At 31.0% G+C, this 26,323-nt stretch overlaps 4 protein-coding genes across 5 annotated transcripts; 3 read left to right on the top strand and 1 right to left on the bottom strand.

Moving 5' to 3' along the window:
• Positions 1-1,891: 1,891 nt before the first annotated feature.
• Positions 1,892-7,569, bottom strand: LOC137811227 (conserved oligomeric Golgi complex subunit 7). The gene is made up of 10 exons (XM_068612884.1): positions 7,085-7,569; positions 6,779-6,868; positions 6,556-6,675; positions 6,346-6,447; positions 5,981-6,261; positions 5,665-5,810; positions 4,790-4,988; positions 3,810-4,479; positions 2,787-3,116; positions 1,892-2,434 (listed from the first exon to the last, which is right to left on the bottom strand). The coding sequence occupies exons 1-10, from the start codon at positions 7,367-7,369 to the stop codon at positions 2,153-2,155; spliced, it is 2,505 nt and encodes an 834-aa protein (XP_068468985.1). The 5' UTR covers positions 7,370-7,569; the 3' UTR covers positions 1,892-2,152.
• A 3,225-nt stretch (positions 7,570-10,794) lies between these two features.
• On the top strand, positions 10,795-11,895 carry LOC137826638 (heat shock 22 kDa protein, mitochondrial). 2 transcript variants are annotated; one of them, XM_068632705.1, is made up of 2 exons: positions 10,795-11,162; positions 11,303-11,895. In XM_068632705.1, the coding sequence occupies exons 1-2, from the start codon at positions 10,967-10,969 to the stop codon at positions 11,725-11,727; spliced, it is 621 nt and encodes a 206-aa protein (XP_068488806.1). In that variant the 5' UTR covers positions 10,795-10,966; the 3' UTR covers positions 11,728-11,895. The 2 variants fall into 2 exon arrangements, with proteins under 2 accessions (XP_068488806.1, XP_068488798.1); XM_068632697.1 differs by having other exon boundaries at positions 10,906-11,165.
• Positions 11,896-13,085: 1,190 nt separating this feature from the next.
• Positions 13,086-14,094, top strand: LOC137822301 (heat shock 22 kDa protein, mitochondrial-like). Its single transcript, XM_068627189.1, has 2 exons — positions 13,086-13,329; positions 13,467-14,094. Exons 1-2 carry the CDS (start codon positions 13,131-13,133, stop codon positions 13,955-13,957), a joined length of 690 nt encoding a protein of 229 aa, XP_068483290.1. The 5' UTR covers positions 13,086-13,130; the 3' UTR covers positions 13,958-14,094.
• Positions 14,095-21,804: 7,710 nt separating this feature from the next.
• On the top strand, positions 21,805-24,837 carry LOC137811233 (putative glycerol-3-phosphate transporter 1). The gene is made up of 3 exons (XM_068612897.1): positions 21,805-22,029; positions 22,793-23,855; positions 23,988-24,837. The coding sequence occupies exons 2-3, from the start codon at positions 22,853-22,855 to the stop codon at positions 24,536-24,538; spliced, it is 1,554 nt and encodes a 517-aa protein (XP_068468998.1). The 5' UTR covers positions 21,805-22,029; positions 22,793-22,852; the 3' UTR covers positions 24,539-24,837.
• Positions 24,838-26,323: the final 1,486 nt, after the last annotated feature.

The raw sequence follows: 26,323 nt of genomic DNA on the forward strand, positions 1-26,323 counted from the left end.
CAATTGTAGCTGTTGTTTGTGATAAATGATTTTTTATAGTTTCTTTTTGCAATCTTACCTACCTATTAATATTGATTTTGATAAATTATGTATTTATATAAATAAAGAATTAGGTAGAGTATTAAGTAAAAGACATTTTAATTATATTTCTTAGTAACATTTGGCTTTAATTTGTTCTTAAATTCTTGGATGAAGTAAAAGGCACATTGTTTTACGACTGATGAAATTTCGGTATATACTTGGAAACTGTTTGAACCTACAATATGCTATTTCAACCATTTATATTTGGAGAAAAACACACCCTTTAATATTGAATTAAACTTTTATTATTTTACTATGATTACTCCGCAAGTAGACTTCAATATATTAATGATAGTTTATTTTATATCGTACTATTTGTTTAACCATTATATTTGTTAACGTAATGAAACTATGATCTTTCTTTCAAATTATTGTATTTCAAAATTTGATTAGACATCTTAAGATATAGTCTCAAACGAATGATAGAATAAGTATTAGGAAAACATATAATAATATAAAAGGAAAAATATAGTTGTAAATTGTAATAAGTGATATGCGAATAAAATTTTATTGAAAAATTGAAATCCTATAAAATAGATTTCATCGATACAATAAAAATATATAAAATATTGTAGTAAGATTTATTCCTGTTAGTTTATACTTATTAACAGCTACAACAGATAATTTAACCATATATTTATATTTTAAAATTTTTGGTATCAACCATCCACTCTTATCTTTCATATAATCTTAGTTTTTAGGGAGCTTTTGAGATTTTTTTTACAAACATTATTGATAGTGAAGTTGAGTTTCAAATTGGGACACATTGAGATTTTTCTAGTTGTGGACGAATATGACGTTTTAAATTATAAATTTCGAAATAAGAGGTTTAAAAGTAGTCAATTTAGCATATGAATATTTGAAATAAAAATATGAAGATTTGAATCTGTAGGTGTAAAAACATGATAGAAAATATGCATTGCAACAATTGTATAATATTAAGATATTAAATTTAAGAAAAAATTGTTAAAAGAATAAATTCACGCCTCGGTCTACACCAATTTTTTTATCCTTAAATAAATATATTAAAACAAAATTGTATTGTACAAAAACTGTGTAATCTTCTTGATAAATATACTTGGACACCCTCTGATAATATTTAATGTACACCAAAAGAAAAGGAAAATATTCTCTTTACAAACAATCAAACAAGTTTTATTGCCTCTAAAGGTCTTTTCTTATAAACATGAAAGTTTTTATTTTAAAAAAAAAAGGTCTTTTCTTATAAGTACACACACACATATATATATATATATATATATATGAAATACAATTAATAAATAAAAGTAACTTTAAATAACAGTTTCACATAGTATCAATTATTTAACATTTAATTAATGAAAGTGAAACAAAAAATGAACACAAATCTTGCGACTTGAAAACGTCACATGATAAGATTCATTATCCTTTCAGCCCTCTGAATCCACTCCAAACAATGTGTAGCAGGCCTTATCAGTTTCTATTCGAATATTATTTATATTTTTAAGGCAAATTCTTCCTACGCAAATCTTTTTGAACCTGCCCCATAGTTTTAAATTTCCAAAAATACCTTTCATTCCAGAAATAAAAATCCAAAATTAAAAATAATACATTCCAGAAAGAAAAATAGATTTAGAAAAGATTATTGTGTTCTAGAAATAAAAATCCGGAAACAAAAATCAAAATCTCATTACCCCCATTTTATTTAAGAGCTTTTTCTTCTTTTCATACTCAAATTGGGTGCATTGATATGTGCAGGAAGTAATTGCCTATTTTTTAAAATTAAAATAAGTTTGTTAAACTTATTTGAATCAAACTAGAGATCTGCACATAAATACAAAAAGGGATGGAAGATTGGCTTCAAACAAAGGAGAGAAAGACACAACAATACATTGTTATGATGATAGACTAATCTTCCATTCCCCAGATTATAACCCTTTTGTAAGTAGTTACAAATTCAATATGAGAGTAGGGTATACCTACACGACGAATAATTGGAAGGAAGCACTGCCGGTGTAAAAGAATCTCCTCTGCAAGGCAAAAACATATGTTGGTAGAATGGGCTTCATTGGTTGAAGTTATTAAGGAACATTCATGAGTCCAAATTCACTCGTCGCATCTTACAAACAAGGTTTGCTGTTGGCATATCAAGTTGGTTTCCTGAATCTGTCTTTAAAAGATCTTTTAGTTGGTTTCTTGGAGAAGAAAGACAACTTTGAAATGTAGCCAGAACTGGAGGAATTGGCATTGATAGAGCAGAAAGCACATTGCTAAGATACTCAATATCAACTGATAGCTGCTGTGCTCCACGATCCGAAATGTATTGAATCCCACGCAACTGATCTATGTAAAGTGCAGTTGCACCCTCCGCAACCTAAAATTTTACAGTTGAATCCCACAACGGAAAAAATTATTTTCATTAGTAATTTAATGTGCATACAGAAAAGAGATTCATGGTCTTAAGAAGGATATCATATCAAGATCAGAATCATTTTGAATAATCCTTATGTTGGTTTCTCTCTTTTTTTTCAAAAGCTACTCAGTAGCCTCCAAAATAATCAGATATTTGATTCTTATTTTTTGAGAAGCTCAAGACACTTAACAGTTTTAACGTGATGTTAAAAACGAAAATTATTATTTTTGTTTGTGAAAAAGGTTAAACAAACAGGCTGAAAAAAAGTGTTTTTTTTTTGTAACTTTGATCTTCCTTTTATATTATAAGTTACCTTGAACATCCATTCAGTTGCAAAGAACTGCGCTTCATCATTGGCTTCACTGTTGGAGATTCCCTCAGCAAGTGGCTCCAGTTGTTGGGGTAAAGTTAGAAGATATTCACCAACACTGGTAACATAGGACTGTGGATATGCACTGAAAGTAGGGAGAGGATAGCCTCCTTGTTCCTCAACTGATGACCAAATTGGCAAACGGGACACCTCACTGAGGCGTTGTCGCACTTTGGATATGAGGACATCATATACAAGTTCGTTAACTGTGTCTGCAAATGCTGCAACTCTTTGAGATGCAAGGGGAAGTGCGTGAAATCGGGGATCTTTAGACTGCAAATAGTAAGATATTTTATGTAAGACCAGAGAATATAAAGAAAATAGAAGTGCTCGAAGTGATTTGTCAAAGTGTGTCAGCACATAGCTAAAGGAACAATACCAATGCAATCTTGTGGCCTTAAAAAAGCAATGAATCACATTCATACAAAACCACATGCATAAATTTTTAATTGTGGTTTAAATTTCCACTAACCATTTTCCCGCGTGCAATGCAAACAAATTCCATAAAAACTCTGATTTTAGAATATTACTTATTTAATTTCTTAAGTTACAAATTTTACCAATGTGAATAACTATAAAACAAACAAAGGGTTATGGTAGAAGCATGTAGATGGAGGAAAACAGAACAAAGGACATGTGCAAATCAATTCCATAAGAACTCTGACTTCAGAAGCTTGTTTCTTATTTAATTTTTTAAATTATAATATTAATCAATGTGAATAGGAGGGTAGGGATAGTTAAATCATCACCATATTGCAAAATCTCACAAGGAGGGAGAAAGGAATATTCAAAAAGAGTGTTTAAAGGATTGGGTTGTACGATACATTCTTATCATTATTCCTTTCATTATATCTTTAAGGTTCCTCCAAATTTCAAATTCACAATCTATTCACTATTCCTTCTATCAATTTCTAAACCAAAAGAAAAAGAAAGATGAGACCAAAATAAAGCTAATCTTATATATACCTGATTCAAAAGGTTAAAGAGTTTCCTGGCCTTCTCAGGCACATCAACCAACCGCAGTGTTGCCATATCCAAGGCAGCCCTTCCACCATAAGAAGCTTCCCTTTCTACCCTACTATTAATAGTCTGGTTTTGGTCCAGAGTTGAACCAAATGCAGAAAAAGATAAAGTTGTGCTCAATCTAGCAAGAGTAGCTCTTAAAGATGCTTCAAATACAGAAGATCTGCTAGTCAAGCTATCTGCAACTGTCAGGATCTGCAATGCCCCTTGGACTATGGACCATTCCTCCTCATTTGAGATCAAATCAACTCTCCGAGAATTTTGGTTTCCATCCTTCTTCTCTGTCTCCTTCTTAAAAGTACTATCACTTCCATAATCCACACCACAAACAGTTCGCAGTGACTTGAGTGTTTCTTGCAGAGTGGAAATGTATTGTAACATTATGTCATCAAGGGCAAGAATCAGCTCATCTGCCTCAGAACCTCCAGTGAAGCTGATGCATCTCTCTGCAGCTTCTTCGAGAAGTATAATTATTTGAGGAATAGACTCCTCCATCCTACGAACTGTTTCACTGAGTTCAACTCCTTGGGCTCCCACCCCTCGAATAACAGCTCCTCTTAAATCTACTCCCGCAATCTCGGAGGAAAGGATGGCACGCTCCATTTGTCCATACCTGTAAGATGGAGTAAGGATAAATTGGATATTTGTAGTAGGAATTCTAAAAGGGTTTCATACATACAGATAATGTGCATGATAAATCAAAAGACCCAAAAAAAAAGAAAAACAGTTTATTAAAATTTATCTTTCTGCTCCTCTGGCTTTATATTTCTACTTCTCGAGACATTGTGAGATGTGAAGCTAGCATTCTCTTCCATAGACCCACTCAATGCTTAAATAACAATGAAGCAATGTGCTAAAAGGCATGATTAGCCACATTTAATTTAAATATTTCAGTTATTCTTTAAATTAAAATAAGTTTTTACCTCTGTTTAAACAATTCATAAGGCAAGTACACAGCTTTCAGCACATCCATTAAAACTCGGACATCAGAACCAGAAAATAAGTGCTGAATATTCCTCGCAAAGGTCCCAGTCATATTGTGCAAATCAATCAAGGCCTCAAGATGCTTCGTTTGAATCTTAATGCCTTTATGTATATCTCCCGCTAAAGTATCTAGTAAACCTATGAAAATTCATGAGCTAATATGTCAACAACTTGTAGAGTTAACACATAGCATAATAGTTGTTAAATTACACGTTAGTTAAATGTAAGGTATACAATGAATTGTCACAGTTCTAAACTTAAAACCTCTGGTTTCTTCAAGAACACGGAATCCCTATACTAAATCTAATTCAAAAGGTCACTGTAGAGAGAAGGAACAAAATATAAGATTTCATGATCCATTGCAGCTTTGCATAAATGATAAAGGGACCCAGAAACTCGGCATTAATCAAGATACAATAACTAGTAAACCATGATCAATTACGTATACTGGGACTTACTGGAGAACTAAGGGAAGTATTTGTTTGTTATATACCTCAATGTAAACCACAAGTTTTGTTAGTCCCTCGTAGCTCTTCAAGTGTGAACAGAAAGAACAATTCACTGGAGCAAGAACTAATGACCAAGATAGTTCTCCAAGGGGAACAACAGTTTCAACTATTTTATATTTTTATTAACATATAGGAAACAGCCGGGTGTTGAGGGCTCAAATCCATTATGACTTAAAAAGAAAAAGAAAAAGGCTAACCATTTATTTATAGTGAAAAGTCCTATCATATGCAATGAAATGTTATAAATATGTAAATAAAGTCAACATCTTCCCAACAGGAAATCATTCAAAAGATCTAAGAACAACCTTTAGCCAATGCTTTTGTTTCTGGAACAGCATCTCCAATGGCAAGGTTGATACGAGATATGAAACCAGTTCCTATAGTCATCATAGTCTCACTAAGTAGCCTCGGGACAAGAGTTTTATAATCTTCAGGAAAAGCAACCATACACCTGCAAGTAACAGCTCAAATGCTTTTATTATCCGACTTCAATATGCAAATCTGATTAGTATTATCATGTTTGTGCTAGCTGGTTTTTCAGTAGGTTGACATGAAAAATGAAGATGCATTAGCACCAAATTTTGTTCAGTAGTAAGTGGAAGCTAACACTAGTAAAGGTACCATTTCCATTCTTGTTCAAGATAAAGCAATAGCTCATCATAAAAGCTTGGTAACCAAGTGGAGAATGGTATTGCGGGTGAAACTGAATGAAAATCACCACCACTTGATATCCTCTCCATCTCATTTTTCTCATTGGCAGGCTTATTACCGCGTTCTCTAGAATCAAAATCTTCCCAAAGCTGCTTAATTGGTTTCAGATGCACCTTTATATATTGTGATTCCAGAGACTTAAACCTTCCAATTCTAATGAGAATAGCCCGTAAATCTTGAGCAGCATCGGCCTGAACAATAACAAAGAGTTAAGACAAGGGATTCAATGCAAATCATAGGACAAAATAACGTATTTGATACTATAATTCTATAACCTTGCGACTAGATAATGCGTCTGTAATACGAGGTTGCACCATCGTGTCTAGCCTATCCTCCAAGACTTCAAGTTGCTTTCTTATGTTGGCAAATTCAGCAACCTAAAAATAGAGGGCGAGGGTGGGTGAAAATAAACAAAAATACATGAAACCAATAATAAATCTAAAGCCTAAGCCACTTGATAAGCATCCGGAACAGGAAATTTGTACCTCCCCAACTGCTGACAAGCAATGCCTCATGTTAGCAAGAGTTTCTGCAGCACGAGGGAGATCTCCACTGGCAAATACATCCTCCACAGTCGAACTCAATTGAGTTAATCCCGCAGCATCCTGTCATTAAATTGCGAAGGAAGTGAATTTGATTTGTCTCGTTATAGAGAGTGTCTCTGAATTAAGTTAACAACAATCAGCCATGCAAATTAACAATCCCTACCTGCAACGTGTCATATGCAGCTTCCATCCTCTGTTTGACAACGTCGACTTTAGCAAGTGCAGCTATAGATTCAGCAGACGATCCCTCTGCCTATAATATGAAAAGCAAAATAACAGGTGCTAGATCTCAGGGACCAGATCAAAATTTCAGATCATTCAATGAAACCAAAAGCATTGTAAAACTACAATTCAATTCTTATAATCGATGCATTGCTGAGCTCAACGAGATGACAGATTTCAATGTTCCAAAACCTAAGGTAGAAACAAGACAGAATGAAACCTACTCCGATCCGGAATTTCTTCGTACCTTCTTGAGCTTCTGGAGGATGGAGGAGACCGCGGAGCGGAGAGAGACGGCGTCATCGCGGAGGCGGATGACGTCGCGAGTGGCGCGTGGGACACGGAGGAGAGCGGCGGAGCTCTGCTCCTCGAGCGACGCGGCGATTTCCTCGGATACCATCTGGAGCTTCATCTCCATGTCCACAAGGTGTTTGTCCAAAGAGTCCTGAGGGTGACGACTCTGAGATGCCGAGTTGATCCATTTCTTGGGATCGAAGTTCTCGTTCGAGAACGGACCCAAATCTAGCATCATTGTCACAGCAACGGAACCAGAACCGGGAACTCACCACTTCACACAATCGTCTTCTTTTCTTCTCTCTTCAGACTCACCCAACAGTTTCAATGGTGGTTTCTCTAGCACAAATTTACCCCAATGAGCAAACTATAATATCCAAAATCGCAGGGGTCTGCATGAAAATTTAACAGTTTTAAAACGCACCGTTTTTCTTTCACGCTCCTCTTAAATGACGTGTACAAATAAATGATGTGTATGTATCGGACACTGACATTCTTACAACCTATATAACACAAACACTGAAATAAATAAGTATAATCTCTCAAATATAGGACACTATGACACATATTTATATATTATATAATTATGAATTATATAAATTGTTAATAAAGATTTATGTACATTAAGTATGTTTCATTTTTCTTTTAGAAAGATGTTTTTATGACGAGTGTCATGTCTGATACATGTCGGACACGGACATGTCATTTAAGATAAGTGTGTCCGAGTTTCATAGCTTACCACACTTGTACGCAAGACACGTATTGGAAAAGTGTAGTTCAAAAAATATTTATTGTATTTCTGACAATTTTAACACAATCTTTTTTCAAAAATACATTAATTTTCAAAAAAAAAATAAATTATTATATAAATATTTTATTATAATTATAAAAATAAGAAATAAATCATTTTAAACCATTAATAAAAAAACATCTTTCTACTTAAAAAAATTAAAATATAATTATATATATAAATCTTTATTATCAATTTATATAATTTATATTTATATAATTTATAATTATATAATATATAAATTTGTCATTCTACATTTTAAACCTTATATATATCTCTTTATCTTATTCTTTAAAAATTATATATACTTTATGTTCATGTAGTTGTGTGCTATTAACGTCGTGTTAGTAATAAAGTTACTAAGTATCTAAATTCTTATTGGGATAACATTTTTCTTGTAAAAGACAATAAATGGAAAACTTACATAATTTAACAAATTTTACAGACTATATAAATTATATTTTGGGAAAATTATAACATATACTTTTATATTATATTGAAGTTCAAATTATACCTATGTTACGTGAATTTAATTTTTTTACATATTAAATATATACTTGATAATACTAATTATAAATTTCATTTTGAATTATAAATTAACTAGTAGTTGATCAAATTGTAACTTACAAATTGTAAGTTAATCATTTATTCTATAAAAAACACTTAGTATAACTAGCTAATAAAATAATTAGGTAAAAACAAATCCACATAGTTATATCAATTTTATCATATAGATAAAATAATATTTTTTAAGCAAAAATATATTATTATGTATTTATAATTTTACTTTTTAAAATAATTAAATTCTTATTAGTATCTTTATTTACTTTTTAACAAGTTATATAATTTATTGATTTAAATAAATCATTTTATTTAAATGAGTTAATATAATCAAATTTGTTTTCTTATTTATTTCTAGAAATTACATTGTTTGATTTTTCAATTATATTAAATTTATTTTTTTGTATTATTTATTATATATTTTTTACATGGAGTTATATAATAAAATATCAATTACTTCAATTTATAATGATGTTTTTTTATTTTAAGGATATAAAAATTTAAAATTTAAATTAATCAGTTGTTTATATGAAATTGAAATAAATAATAGAAAATTAAAAAAATAATAAGACAATTTATTAAAGTATAAAAAATAATAAATAAATTACAACTTAATTATGGTAATTTATAATTTATAAGTTAAAATTTTCTAAAAGAAATGATTCTGATGTATTCATTAAACAATTTTTTAGATACTGAATTATAAATTAGTTAAATTAATTAATACCTAGTTTATTCACTTTAATAAGCACCTTAGTCATATGAAAAATGATAAACAGTTAATAGAATGGAATATTTATGATTTTTTTTATCATGTTAAAATAATAAACCGTTGAAATTGATCATATATAGGTAGTTTTTCAAGATCTAATTAGTTCTAATAAGTATTTTTAAATCAGAAAAATAATTGAGAATATATTCTCAAGTTCATTTTTTAACAGATGATCTTTAAAAACAAACTTATCAGTTGTTCGTTAAGCTTTTATATTTTACTTATATTTAGAGATCAATACAAAGAGTTATTTCATACTTTTAATGAACATTAATTTTAATACTTAGAAGATTATTTGTTTAGTTTTTTAGAATCATTTTAACTCTAAGTTTGATGTTAAAGAAATAGTAACTCCACAATTTAACTAAATACTGATTGTGTGAAAAGAATTTTAAGATTTTAGACTATTTTATCTTTATATATTTGATGTTTGTTCCTCTTATAATTTGTAACAATTAATTTTTATTGAAACAGTTTATACTCTATAACATAATTTTAAGTTTATTAATTATAATTTTTTTTGGTCTAAATTGAAGATGATTTATAAGGGATAAAATTTCATTTCCAACTTACATATATATCACAAATATGACTACTAATAACGAGAAAAATTATATTGTTAGAATGAAAATGACAACAGAAAAAACTACTCTTACAAACACGAAAAATATTATGCAAACAAATTATTTATATTTAATTACAAATATCTTTTTTTCATTTAATGATATATTTTTTATTTTTTATTTCTTAGATTATAAATACTTGACATCATTCATTTAACCAATAAACTTATTTCCATGCATTATAATTATAAATTTTCACACAATTATTTAATTTAAGACAAAAAGTACATTAAAGAAAATACAATATAATTTAAAAAATAAAATAAAAAAACATAAAAAAAACCACTAAAAAATAACATTTTTTTAAAGTCGTAACTCAACCCATATAGTTAACAGAATACAAAAACCCATTTAAAAAAATAAAATGAAGAAGTTCTGTTCCATTCAATTTATAAAAAAAATTGATTTTTTTTTCATTATGTACAACTTCTATAAAAGTAATAAATAAATAAATTAATATATATATATATATATATATATATATATTCATATTGAATTAAGTATAATTTGATTTATGGAGAGTAAAAATCGTCTTTACATTTAAAAGTCCCTTACCCAAACACGATTTATCTGGGTTTATAAGAAAATATTTATTATTTTTGATAAATTTTAAAATGAATCCTATATAGATAAAAAAAAATCCAAAAAACTCACTTGGATACTTTGCCTCTAGATTCTTCCGAAAATATGATATTATACAAATTTTAAAGAAAAGAAAATAGTAATTACAATGCTACGATGATAGATAACAAAAATTAAAATTATTATTACAAAAAATATTAATTAGACCGCATCTATCCGTAATACTTATTTTAAATAATAAAAAATAAAATATTTATTAAAAGATGGTTTTAGTAAATATATCATAATTTTTTTTTTTAAATAATTATAATAGATTTGCTTGTTCCCCAAGACAGACACCCACCTTCCAGAATCTCTTACAACCGAATATGACTGCTCTGGAACCTTCTGGACCTTGTTCTAGTGCCTTCTAGCTCCTCCCAAACCTTCTCCTCAAATATCGCAAACTGCCACTTCCATTTCACTGCACAGAGAATCTCTCAATCGAAGCTACCTTCTGCAATCTCAATGGCGTCCTCTCTCGCTGCGAAGCGCTTCCTCTCTTCTTCTCTACTCTCCAAGTCTCTCCTTCGTCCCGCCGCCTCCGCCTCTCGCTCTTTCAACACCAACGCCATGCGCCACTATGACGACCAGAACGTCGACGTCGAAAGTCGCTCAGAACGCTCTTTCCCTCGCACCGCGCGTCGCGACGATGTCTTCTCAGGTAGTTGTAGTCGCGCTCCCTAACCTCTCCCGCACTAAGCGAATCTCTGCAATAATTTCTGCGGTTATGTTGATCGATTTGGTTTTGTGAATCTCATTGCTGAACGTTTCGGCTTTTCCTTGGATTATTCCGTTTTGCAGGCGTGCTGGATCCGTTTTTTCCTACTCGGAGCTTGAGCCAGGTTCTGAACATGATGGATCAGTTCATGGACAATCCTTTCCTCTCTGCGCCGCGCGGTATCGGAGCCGGAGCCGGAGTCCGTCGCGGATGGGACGCGAGAGAGACGGAAGATGCTCTGCTTCTCCGCGTGGACATGCCTGGACTTGGCAAGGAAGACGTGAAGATCTCCGTGGAGCAGAACACTCTTACTATCAAAGGTGAAGGTGCCAAAGAAGGCGACGAGGAAGAGAGCACTCGTCGCTATACTAGCAGAATTGACTTGCCGGACAAGGTCTACAAGGTAGATGATATCAAAGCTGAGATGAAGAACGGTGTGCTGAAGGTCGTTTTGCCTAAAATGAAGGAGGAGGAGAGAAGAGATGTGATCAATGTCAATGTTGAGTAGAATCAGTTGTTTGGTATTTGTGTTGACTCTGTTATGTTTTCTTTTGAGGTGGTGATGGATGTATTTATCTCTGTTACTTCAAATTTTCTCTATAATAAATGGTTATAGAGTTATGAAGGAGCTTGTTAATTACCAATATGCTATCTGATTTTTGACTTTTCCATGGAATTTCTGTGTCCTCTCAAATTTGAATAGAACATTAAACTATTATACTGTTATGAAAACTGTGAGCAAATAAGTGGAGAACTAAACAACAGTCACTTCTTTCTCCTTCTCCTTATGGGAGCATGCAAGACTCAAAAGCTTGTGTGTGGCCTTAAGATGCAGAAGTTCAGAAGCTGGATTTGTGGAGACCCTCCATCATTGCCCCCATAAACCAATTTGCTATTTAAATTTAGATCTAACATATTAATAATCCCCAACACATTTGGATAACATGAAATCACAAAAAATGTCCTGGAATTTTATTTATGCCGTTAAATAAGAAATGTCCTGAAATTTTATTTATAGAACAAAAAATCTATTTCAGAAAAAAAATCTATTTTCTGAAATGTATTTTTTTATATTTAGAATTATCAATTTTAGAATAAAGAATAATTTTGAAAAATTAAAACTGGATCGGACAGGTCACAAAAATTAAAGTAGTAACTCAAGCCAATACTTCTAATTAACAAAAAAAAATATTTAAAATAAATAAATAAAGAAGTTGTGGTTTAATGCTCTACTTCCATACAATCTATAAAAAACAAATTTTTTGAAAATAAAAAGAGGTTGTTTTATGTAAAATTTCTATAAAAAAAAAAAAAATTAATAATGAAGTTCAACTTCAGTAAAAAATATATAATTCAATCTAGAGTAGAAATCATGTTTTAGTTACACAAATTTTCTATTTCAAAATAGCTTTCCCGAACACCACTTATTCAGGTTTGTGAAGAAAATATTTATTATTGATAAATTTTAAAAAAAAATCACTATATCGACAAAAAAAAAAAATCCAAAAAAGACTGACTAGGATATTATGCCTGTAGATTCTTCCGAAAATATAATATTATTTAAATTTTAAAGAAGAAATTTGTAATTACGATGCTATCATGAGAGATCAGAAAAATTAAATTAAAATTATTATTACAATAAATATTAATGAGACCACATCTCTCCCTAATACTAATTTTAAATAATAAAAAAGAAAATATTTATTGAAAGATGGTTTTAGTAAATATATATCATAAATTTTTTAAAACTAAATTATAACGGATTTGTTTGTTCCCCAAGAATCTCTTACAGAACCTCTTGCAGAATCTCTTACAACCGAATATTGTTCTAGAACCTTCTGCACCTTGTCCTCAAATATCGCACACTGTCGCTTCCATTTCTCTGCACAGAGAAGCTACCTTGCATTCTCAATGGCGTCGTATCTCGCAGCAAAGCGCTTCTTCTCCTCTTCTCTCCTCTCCAAGTCTCTCCTTCCTCCCGCCGCTTCCGCCTCTCGCTCTGTGCACACCAATGCCATGCACAACTACGACGACGACCAGAACGTCGAATTCGAAAGTCGTTCAGAACGCTCTTTCCCTCGCACCGCGCGTCGCGACTGTACCTTCTCAGGTAGTTGTAGTCGCGCTCTCTAACCTCCCGCACTAACGAATCTCTGCAATAATTTTCGCGGTTATGTTGATTGATTTGGTTGTGTGAATCTCATTGCTGAACGTTTCGGCTTTTCCTTGGATTATTCTGTTTTGCAGACGTGCTGGTGCTGAATCCGTTTTTTCCTGCTTGGAGTTTAAGCCAGAGTCTGAACATGATGGATCAGTTCAAGCACAATCCATTCCTCTCTGCGCCGCGCGGTATCGGAGCCGGAGCCGGAGTCCGTCCCGGAGCCGGAGACCGTTCGGGTGCCGGAGACCGTCCCGGTGCTGGAGACCGTCCCGGATTCCGTGGCAGATTGGAATCGAGAGAGACGGAAGATGCTCTGCTTCTCCGCGTGAACATGGCTGGGTTTGGCAAGGAGGACGTGAAGATCTTCGTGGGGAAGAACAGTCTTACTATCAAAGGTGAAGATGCCAAAGAAGGCGAGGAAGAGAGCGCTCCTTGTTATGTTAAGATTGGCTTGCTGTCCATGTTTTACAAGGTAGATCATATCAAAGCTGAGATGAAGAATGGTGTACTGAAGATCATTTTGCCTAAGATCAAGGAGGAGGAGATGACAGATGTGATCAATGTTATCGTTGACTAGAAAAAGTTGTTAGGTATGATTCTATGTGTTGATTCTGTTTTGCTTTTGTTTTTAGGTGGTGATGGAAGTACATAGCTCTGTTACTTCAAATTTTCTCTATAGTAAATGGTTGCAGAGTTTCGAACTTTTCCATGGAATTTCTGTGTTGTCCTCTCAAATTCATAAGAATAGAACATTATGCTATTATACTGTTAGGAAAACTGTGAGCAAATAAGTGTTCTTCTTTGTTCTTCTCCTTATGGGAGCATTGCAAGGCTCAAAAGCTTGTGTGGTCTTAAGATACAGAAGTTCATCAGAACCATACAAAAAAATTTCATTGCAGTGATTCTTCACCCTAAAGACCCACCATCATTGCCCCCATAAACCAATCTGCTATTTACATTAGGTCTAACATACTAATAATCCCCAACACATGGACTACTATGAAATTACAAAAATGTCCTGGAATTTTATTTATGCCCTTAAATAAGAAATGTCCTGAAATTTTATTTGTAGAACAGATAATAATTCTATCTCAGAAAGAGATCTATTTTCTGAAATGTATTTCTTTTATATTTAGAATTATCAATTTTAGAATAAAGAATAGTTTTGAAAAATTAAAACTGGAAGAATTAGCTGCATTTGGGCTGGCAGAATCTGAGTCAATTGGGTTTGGTTTTGTGGATCCATTGGGTCTTTGAGATGGATAGTTCTTCCTGCACCCCTACATTTTTCTTCCTGCACTCTTATATTTTTTAAAATATTAAAATTATCCTTATAATTTTGGGAAATTTCAGAATAAAAATTCCATAAAAACAAAAGGTGTTTTTGAAATAAGGGTTTCGTAATCAAAATTTGTTTCTGAAATAGAAAATTAGGAAGGCAAAAATTATTTCAGAATATTCTTTTCAAAAAAACATGTTTTTATGTTCGAATATTTTGGAAATATTTCAGAAAGAGTAATCTAATGATATTTAAAAAAAAAAGATAAAATGGTCTTTTTCCAAAAATTATGAGGTGCATGAAGTTGGATGCGGGGAGAAACACCCTTTGAGATTAGGTTTCCTATTCTGTTAATCCTACACGCAATATTTTTAAACTGCACCTAATATAATTTTTTATTACTGAAAAATTCTTTCATTCTGAATAAAAAATCTGAAATTGAAAATAATACAATCCAGAAAAGTATATCCAGAATTCAAAATTTAAAAGTTCTCTGGATAAAAAAAATCTGTAATACATAAAATTGTTATAAAAAAAAAACAGAAACATTCAGAAAAAGAAGATCCAGAAAAAGAAGATCCGTAATTTATAACCCTATTTATTTAAGGATATTTTCGTCTTTTTACACTGAAATTGGTTCAGTAATATAGTGCAAGAAGTAATTGCCTAAATTGAATTTACTTACCAGTTTAGGTGCAATGCAAGGTTTTGGATTTTTTTTCCACATTTGGGCTCCGCTAATTATTTGATCTGTAGGGCTTCACAGTACAAATCTAACCCCATGTTTTTAGGACTTATTTTTTTGGTTCTTTTACTATAATTCGTTTTGAACAAGTTTTTTCCAATTTTTTGTTCACTGATTTTTTAGAAATAGAATCGAAGACTCTGATTGGTAGTTGTAATGTACCGAACACTATAGTTGTGAAGACTGATTGATCTAGTTTTATTCTGAAGATAAATATCTAAACAATTTAATTAATTTGTTAACACGTCTCAATAACACATTAAATCAGCTCCATATAAAAAACCTAAAGTAATAAAATGACATTAATGTTATAGACACATTATACGAACTTACAACAAAACCTTTTTAAATTTAAACAACTAAAATCTAAAGCGGAAATAAATAAACATTTTTTTTATTTTATTCTTTTCATATTGTTTGCGTTCATTTTATTCTAAATGATTTTAACAAGTTCATATTATTCGTTTGTTATTTTTGCACTCAAAGTTATTAGAGTAACAAGCTGTATTAGATACTTGTTAATCAGATATCTGTTTAGTCAAGATTCAAAAAATACATTCACATAAGAAAAAAAAAAAGAGTTGTGATGTGAGTTTCTTAGAGTAGTAAGATTCTTTAGTCGTGTTCTCCACTAAATCTAAAAAAATGTTATTGTATAATTGACAATATTAGCACCCCTTATCACACTTCTATGACTATTGTATGAACAATCCAAACCTATTATGATTTGAAGGACTTCACTTGTGAAAAGAGTTTTGAATGAATTGTGATATGTATCACTCATAATTTTTTTTAAAATTTTAAATTATTCTTGTTATCCTTTTTGAAATTTACATTCATAATGAGAAAAAAGGTTTCTAGATTTTAATATCTAAAATACATTTCCGTAATGAGGATAGTCACGAAATAAGGGTGGTAAAGTGGGGCGAACCGTGCCACTAAAAAAATACGGGACAAGTTGTTTATTTCAACCCGTTGGCCCGTTTAGGCCCGTTCACGCGGGTCAAGTGCAGGACGAGACGGGTTGGTCCGTATATATAATTTTTTTCTACACCTCCATATTTTCTTCATGTAACCTCATATTTTACATTATGAAATTTTTAATAATATCTTATTACGCATGTTTTATAAAAATAATATTTTGAGACAATTTACCTAATGTATTTAAATAAAAAAATTCAAAATTTGTATTTAAAAAATTATTTTTTTAACAAATATTTCTTATGCAAGTTTATCCACAGGTTCGTGAATCAATCCTTATATAAGACGGGTTAGAAAAATCGGTTCACAAATTTTATGCGGGACAGACCAAGTGCGGAACGAGCCTATGCAATCCAAAACCCTTATCAGTATACTGTATATAGTCATATCCAAAAGATAAATCTAGTTTCAGTAAGATTTGGTGCACGAAGAATTAGTCAAAGAACTTTCATGATGAACATTCATTTTAACGGAAGTCCAATTTGGTGGGAGCCAAACAAAAAGTGTTGGTTGCACTGAGAAAGACCAAGTTCAAAGATTTGTGTGGTCAAGTTATGCAACAACTGAATTTGACTTCTACCAAATAAGCTATGGTTTCTCTTCACTTTTTTCATCGTTCACTTCTCCATATATCCCAGCAAGAAATTGCAAGCCATTTCTCACAACAAAAACCATTCCTTAAAACCCAGAACACAGAATTGGTGTTCATGATCCAACTCCTCCAAAACCTTCAATCTTTCTAACAATCATGGAGCAGATGACTCATGAATCCGTGATGATGATCGTGATAAGAATCAAAGAAAAAATTATAGATAAAACAAAAGAAGTAATCCAGCACATACCCTTCCTGATTTTTATATGTTCCTCACGTCTCGTGCTATCAGATATTGCATAAATTAGCAACGTTTTTCACCAAACATTAAGAAATGTTGTTACAGATCATGAAACAATGAATAATTAATAATGTTGCGTGTCTCAGTGAAAGAGTGTACACTCTACAGCATCAACAAATAATTGGGTACACTCTTTTCGATTAGACTTATCCAAGCTTTTGTTATCAAAACTTGAGAAGAAAAAAAAGCATCATTTTGGGTTTTGTTTTCATACTCCATTATCCACATTCACATCAAAACAACGCAGCGAAGTAGACTTACAAAGGCATAAGCTATGTGGTATAGATACAGATCTAGACACGGATAAGGAGATAATATAGAATAGAAAAATATAAATTTATATATTATATAATTATAAATTATGAATTATATAAATTAATAATAAAAATTTATATGTATAAATTTGTATTTGTAGCATAAAGATTAAGTGTTCTATTACGTATAGGTGTCCGATATGTATAATATAAATATATTATTTAAGAGGTGTGTAAGAGTGTCCCATTAGCTATAACTAATGTAAAATGGAATTGATTCTTATAATCTCTCAATTTGAATCTGCACTCTACAATTTTTTAATTTTTTCAGAATAATTATTTTATCTTTCTTTAAAGTAGTTTTTGGATTATCTGAAATATTTTATCAGAGTGCGATTTTTAAAATTTATGAAAGACACCATAGAACACCTTATCTGAAATAGGATAGGTTTTTTATATATTATTTTAAAAATACATTTTTTGAAACAAAATTTTCGAGATTTTTTGAAATATGTTTTCTAAGAAGATTTTCTTAAAACAAATTTTATGTGTTTCATAAAAAAATTCTAAAATATTCTCTTTTTTTTTTCTCTCCTTCTCTCATGCTTTTGCAACAACTATTTTATAAAAGTAGAGATCTTACCTAGAATATAAATATGACTATTTGATAGTATATAAAAGAATTCAAATCTAATTTTAGTTTTATTTTTATGTTATTAAAATTATTTAGAATTTAATGAGAGTTTATTAAAAAACTTTTATATCGCTATCATCTTGTTATTGGATCACCTATTAATATATAGTGTCACATAAATTTACATTAAAATCTTAATGTGAAAAAGATATGTTAAAGATTTTACTATCAACTAAAAATAAAAATATTTAATAGTATAAGTGAAAACTTCATTTTATAAATCAATCTAAATTAAGTTAGACTTAAGCTTTTTTTTTAAATTATAAAATAACACCTGCTGTGTGAGGTGTAGTGAGAAATAAGTGAACAGGGTAATTCGATTATTTCACCCATTGTAAGGTGCATGTAAAAAAATGGGGTGTCGGAAGTAATTGTTGGCGAAAAGAAGCCGAAAAACGCAGGTGTCTACTCGACAATCACCGTCCGCTAGTTTCAACACGTCAAAGGCCCACGTAGGACAATCAGAATAAGTGGGCCCAGATGGGGCCCAATTTTTCTGGAGCGGATATCCGCTTCACAAAAGGAATAATTCCAATTGGATATTCGAATATCCATTTTTCTCTTCCTTTTTTTAATTTTGAATTAAGTAACACTCACACCTTTCTTATTATCACTATTTTACCCCTGCAAGTTGGCGTGCATTTTTGTATAATGAGGTTCCTGTTCGGGTGCATTGACCAAACTACCCTTTCCAAAATATTTCAAGCTACAGTAGCAGCAGAATTTAAGCTGTTTATTTTTATTTTATTTTTTAGTTTGAGGCAAGTTGGGGTGCATTGACAAAAATACCCTTTTTAAAATATTTATTTCAAATATTAATTGTTTGAGGCAACTTCTTAGACCTTTCCAGCAACTTCTCTATTTGTTTCTTCGTCACATACTCATTATTTTATTTATTAGCTTTTAGTACATTTAAAATATTAATTTAAATAATATAAACCATTTTTAAATATTAACATTTTTTACTCTTCTACTTCTCAGTCTCTGTTTGGAACAAATCATTGACATTGATGAGAAAGAAACCCAACCAAACAAAGTACTAAGGATTTGTTTGGGTACAACAGGAACCTATAATATAAAGGGATCCCACTTCACTCATTTATGGTTGTATTTCCTCAAACTACTCATACCCACACAGAAACATAAATGTCAATATTTTGAAATTTAAACTAAACCACATAAAAAAAACAAATAGTTATTAAAATTAATATATACATGTAAAATAGACTCAATTCCTTATATAGCACTATTTACACTTTTATTTTCCTATCTAACATCTTTTTGTTTTTATTTTTCTATCTAGCACCCTTTTGTTTTTATTTTCCTATCTAACATCTTTTTATTTTTTATTTTCCTATCTAGCATCATTTCAAAAATAAATAAATAAATAATAAATTTTTTTGATAATTTTAATTTTGAATATATATTAAAAAATAAGTATTTTTAATGTTTAAAATAATTAGAAATATAATTAATGAATAAAGAAATGAGTTTTTACAAAATAAAAAAAAAGTAATAAATTAAAAATGTTTAGTTTAATTTTTTTTATTTGTAAAAACTCATTTCTTTATTCATTAATTATATTTCTAATTATTTTAAACATTAAAAATACTTATTTTTCAATGCATTTAAAATTAAAATTATCAAAAAAATAATAATTTATTATTTATTTATTTATTTTTGAAATTGTGCTAATTAGAGAAATAAAAAATAAAATGGTATTAGATAGAGAAATAAAAATAAAAAAGTGTTAGATAGGGAAATAAAAGTAAAAGGGTACTAGTTAGGGAAATAAAAGCAAAAGGGTAAATAAATATGTAAATGATGCTAGATAGGGAATTTACCCTGTAAAATAATAATAATAATAATTAAAAATTAAAATGTTTACTTTCCTAAGAGTGTGATTGTCTGTTCCAGAGGGTTTAGAATTTTGAATATAGTTTGTTTTATAGTCAAAATAACATCATCAAAAAATCAATTATTTGAATAACAAAAATAACTGTGACTCATGTTAATCAAGGTTGTTTTAAGTATAAACATTATCTTATATAGTAGTTAATTACATTTTTTAAATAATTTTATAAATTTTAATAAATTAAGTGAAGAATAAAAAATATTGTTTTTAAAACAAGGAGTGTTAATATTTTTAACTTTAATGCAATCATATTTATTTAGTAATTAATAATTCATAGTAATTTTTCAGCAAGAACATTGTGTAGAGTAAAAATTTGAAGTATTAGACATCATACAAAGGAATTTAAATATATAACAATGGATTATATAATATGATGTTTTATTTAAATTAATATTGTTAAAGTCTCATTATAAGTCATTTTAAGTAGTAATTTTTTTATATAAAATATAAACTTTTAAGTTACTATTAATATTTTGTGTGTGAAAAAATCATAAAAAAAAACTGAACCTTCTATGACAGTTTTATTTTAGAATAAGTTTTATTTTAGAAAAGTATATTAAAATTCTTATACGAGTTTATTATATTGTTTTATTTTAGAAGGCACAAAGTTGCCCATGTGATCATTCACACAAATAAAAAAGCTTTTAAATATTAATGATATTTTATTTAAGGAGACATCATAAAAAGAATAGGACACTGAATCTATTAAAAGAATTTAAAAAAGCATAAACCTTGATTAATTTTCAAATATATTATGAATATTTATTACCTCATTATGATTCTGAGGTTCATTTATTATAATTATTGATCATATCTTATTTAAATTTGATTATAGAGTTTATTAACCATTAACACGCATTTAATAAAATTATCTAAAATCTTAAAAAGATAAAAAATATTTATATACTACTTAAAGTTAGTTGACTTTAACAATTAAATAACATTAGTTAAAATTTAGAGATAATAAATTATAAGTTATATCCTACATCTTTCATTATAATAAGGAACTCATTTCTTTTATGCTTTAAAATCGTTTAAATTTTGAAATAAAATATTTAAGTTTAAAAGATTAAATAATATTAATTAAGATTTATATCTTATCAAATAAACTTTTAACAAAATTCAACCTGTTATCAAGTTATTTAAACTTTAAAGTAGAAAAACAGAATTTAACGAAATTTAAAAATAAAATAATATTAATTAATATTTAAAAGATAACGTATAACTAACTAAAACTTATAAATATATATATTTCATAAAAAAAACTCAACTTTTTGAACCAATTTCATTTAAAGATTATATAATATTGATTAAGATATAAATATTACAATAAAATATAAAAATTTGTACTCGTTAAAAAAAATCAATCAAACTATGCAACATCTTAATAAAAAATAAGAAATATAACTGTGCTACTTGAAATCAATTAAACTTAAGAATTAAATAATATTATTTAATATTATTTAATTTTAAACTCAACAATTTACTAAAAGTTATAAAATATATATCTTATTATAAAAAGAGAACAATTATACATATATTTTAAAAATATTGATTCATATTGTGTGACCCACCTCATTCTCATTAGTTAGTACCAAACAGAGGGTATTTTGGGAAATTCGAGGGGCGGGTGGCATTATGGTAATTGCCGAAACACGTACTCGGGGGCAAAACGGAGATTTCAGAAAATAGAAAAACATTAGAGTTCAGCATAAGTAACCACACGTTGTCTTTGTTTCTAAGTATTGAGAAGAGAGAAGAAGAAGAAAATTTTCCTTTTTCTTGGTGAAGTTTCAGCAACCCGCACCTAAGTGCAGTGCAGGAACAGACGCAATTTCCATTAACGGTGCTGAAGGTTCAAACACTTCAACTACACTTTGCTTTAAAGGTACGTTTTCTCTTTTTTTTTTGTTTTTTTTTTCTGAGGGGGCAAATTTTCTTCATTGCACTCTTTCAAGCTTCTTTCTGTTGTTTGTTCAGCTTCTTCCTTATTTTGATTACTGGGGTGCGTTTAATTTCTTGTTATCCAAAGTTTTTTTGGTTTTCGGAGATCAAAGATTCATCTTTGCATGTTGGAGTAACCGTCCAGAGGATAATAGTTTGGTTGTTTTGTTTTTTTGTTTGTCTGAGTTTTTTTGTTGCCCGAGGTGGTTTCATCTTCATTAATGAAGGAAGGTTGTTTTGGATTTTGTTTCAGATTCTATTGGGATGTTGTCCATCAATACTGCACCTGTCACTGTTATAAAAAAATTTATATAAAGTTTTTGGAAATTTGGAACTATTTTCGGGAGTCAAATCAGAGGGAATTCTGTTCTTTCTGACCTTACGTCTTGCTTTTGATTTTGATGATTATGCTCTGTAGTGGTGGGCGCAAGAAAAGTATCTGGTTTTTTCTTGAGAGATGTTTTCCTGGGATTAAGAAAAGTATTGTCTCTTGAATTGTTTTGCGATTCTGGGGAATTGTGATCTATTCATTTTATATATAAAAGGTATTTTTGTGTGGGTTTTTGATTTGGTTTGTTTGAAAAACAATCATGATTGATATGATGATCTTACTGTTGTTTTTTGTTTTCAAATCTAATGTTTGGTGCAGGAAAGATAGCATAGTTATAAGTCTTGCTTATGTTTTCTTTCATCTCATTTTTTTGCAGTTCTATTCTACTAGGGGAAGCTCAACTTCTTCCTCTTTGTTGCAACTGTTATTATAATACATGGGTTTAGCACCAGAAGTGTTGGCTCGGAGAAGTGGTGGCAAGCTCGTTGGAATTCGGGTTCTGCAGTACTTAAATGGAGGCCCTCTCTCCTTCAAAACTCACCAACTCATCGTTCTGATTGTAACATTTTTGGCTTATACTAGTTATCATGCAACCAGAAAAACCACTAGTATTGTAAAGAGTGTGCTTGATCCACAATCGGCAGACACAGGCCTGACCTTCTTTCGGTTAAGGCCAATCAATGAGTCAAATGGATTAAGAGGAGTTTCTTCCAAACTTGGAGATGGTTGGGCACCCTTTAATGGATCCGATGGAACATCCCTTCTGGGTCAATTGGATGTTGCTTTTCTTGCAGTGTATGCTTTTGGGATGTATTTTTCTGGGCATTTGGGCGATCGGTGTAATTTGAGGATTTTTCTAACAGTTGGGATGGTAGGAACTGGTTTGTTTACTTCACTATTTGGAGTAGGGTACTGGGGAAACATCCACAACTTTTACTATTTCTTAGTGGTTCAAATGATTGCTGGATTGTTTCAATCCACTGGATGGCCCTCTGTGGTGGCCGTGGTGGGTAACTGGTTTGGAAAGAGCAAGAGAGGATTGATCATGGGAGTTTGGAATGCTCACACTTCAATTGGGAACATTGCTGGTTCTTTGATTGGTTCTGTGATGTTGACCTATGGATGGGGTTGGTCCTTTGTTGTGCCAGGAGTAATAACTGCTTTCATTGGTTTGGTGGTTTTCCTTATCTTGCCGGTTACACCTGAGTCTGTGGGAGCTGACAGAGAAGAAGATGAAATCAGTTTTCCTGTAAAAAGTGGAGAAGAAGCTGCAGAGCCTTTGTTAAGGCAAGAGACCCCAGTTGAGGAGAGAGAAGCAGTTGGGTTCTTAGAGGCATGGAAAATTCCTGGGGTTGCTCCCTTTGCTCTCTGTCTCTTTTTTGCCAAATTGGTTGCATATACGTTTCTCTATTGGCTCCCATTCTATGTTAGCCACACAGGTACTTAAACTTTCTCCATATTTTGAATTTCTCTTTATGTTCAATATGTTTGTTGTTTACCTTCTACAATTTCAGCAAACACTTATGCCTCAAAATCTTCAGTGTTTCTCATTGATGTTCATTATAATGCAGCAATTGATGGGAAATATCTATCTAGTGGAACATCAGGAACTCTATCCACTTTATTTGATGTTGGAGGAGTGCTGGGAGGGATTCTAGCTGGTCACATTTCTGATCGCTTAGACGCTAGAGCCATTACAGCAGCAAGTTTCATGTACTGTGCAATCCCTGCTCTCTTCTTCTACAGAAGCTACGGGCACGTTTCCTTGGTTATCAATGGAGCATTGATGTTCATCACTGGCATGTTTGTGAACGGTCCTTACGCTCTTATAACCACTGCAGTTTCAGCTGACCTGGGAACACACAAGTCACTGAAGGGCAATTCAAGAGCTCTTGCAACTGTGACAGCAATCATTGATGGAACCGGTTCTATAGGGGCTGCAGTTGGACCCCTCTTAACAGGTTACATTTCTGCAAAGAGTTGGAGTGCTGTTTTCACAATGTTGATGGCAGCAGCTTTAGTTGCAGGGTTGCTTTTGACCAAGCTAGTAGTGGCAGAGGTGACCACAAAGATGGAAGAATCAAGGTCTAACAGGGCACGTGAATGTTCACTCAATGTATAAGATTAATCTATAGGGTCACGGCAATGTTTTGTTGCTGTATGTGTAGTGTAGGAGTGTCTATGAAGTCTCATTCAAAGCTTCATTTCATTAAATTAAAGAGGAGTGTGCCCAACAGTGTTTATATGGAGAGGGCATCTTCAGCTTTTATGCTTCTTAATATCGGTAGATAGGTTCAGATGTTGTCTTTTTTGTACATTGTGTGAGATACCCAATTAGCAATTGTAGCATAGTATCTTCCCTAAGCACAAGCTATTCAAGATTTGCTTGTCAAGAATGAAACTTGTCTAGTGAGTTTGCAATTTTGATTTGTGTACCATTTTTCAATGGCGTGATGGGTTCATCAAACGGAATTGCCAATACAAATTGCTGGTAAAGCTTAAGCTTCTCAGTTGGATTTATGGCCTTTGCTTCTTATGCTTTGATCATGGACTTTTCTTTCAATATCGATGATATCAGATGATAGTTGACCAACCCCTTTCCACTTTCGTCAGATTCTAACCAACATTATAAAGTATTTAGTTTTCGTTTCTGATCTCAACTTTAGATCATACTTATAATGTGAAATGATTGATAGTTTTTTTTTGAGATTGCTAGTTAAATTGAAGTTCAGCTTAACTAATAATTACTTCTAATAGGATTATTTGTAGTGTGAAGATTGTTAGTTATTATAATGTGAAATGATTGATAGTTTTTTTTTAGACTGCTAATTAAATTGAAGTTCAGCTTAACTAATAATTATTTCTAATAAAATTGAAGTTCAGCTTAACTAATAATTACTTCTAATAGGTTGATTGATAAATAGAAAAGAGAAATTTCAAAGTAATAGGTTGATTGATAAAGAGAAATTTCAAATTGAATCAACCGTAACTACTTCTGAACGAAGGGTTTAGGATTCTGAAACAATCGATAGTTTTTGAAATTTCAAATTAAACCAATCGTAACTATTTTAATAGGTTGATAAAGTAAAATTTCAAATTGAATCAATTTCATGTACAACATGATTTATTTCAATCATTTTCATACTACAAACATCTTAATGAATCAATTTCACGTACAACATGATTTATTTCAATCATTTTCATGGTCTAATGTTTGAACTAGATACTAAAATCAATTTTGTGTTATAGCACGAAAATATATTTAACCTTTGAAAATTATTGCTTTTGGTGTGGAGGTTGTCGCACGGACGTGTCAAATAATGTTCAATCCAATGAATGGAAAACAGTTATCATTTTGAGTATCTGTCTAGAACCATTGTGTTCTTCTGAACCGGATTGCAATTTCCACTTGTGTTTATGGTCAAGTTGTGAGGGTTTTGGTGCAAAATAAAGCGTGTCACTTTTCAACAAAAACAAATTGCAAGGCACACAATCTCTTGCAAAGGACACAATTGGCATGCCAACTTGATTGGGCTGTATTATTGCACATAAAGATTATAATTTCTAAATGTCTGATGCTACAAGTTCACAACTCTATTTATGGTCCAAAATTGACGTTGCCATTATTCAAGTTTCTAATGCATTGCTGTTTTTTGGGGTGTGAGAACGAAGGAAAAAATGGTCCACAAATAAGTCCATTTTGTTAACAAGCGTGAAAGAAAGAAAGAACATAGCTTTCAAAGCTTTACCTTCATTGGTTAAGTTCGTGGTCCACGTTGAGGGGTTTTTGTCCTAAGTTGGAGGGATAATTTCTATCTACAATGTTCTTTCGTTTGATGTAGATGTACCTTTGACAACTTCAATCACCTAAATCAAAATAGTGTGTGAACCGTGTGTCTCAATATCT

This window comes from Phaseolus vulgaris, chromosome 11, assembly GCF_000499845.2.
Source record: "Phaseolus vulgaris cultivar G19833 chromosome 11, P. vulgaris v2.0, whole genome shotgun sequence".
Taxonomy (NCBI): Eukaryota; Viridiplantae; Streptophyta; class Magnoliopsida; order Fabales; family Fabaceae; genus Phaseolus; species Phaseolus vulgaris.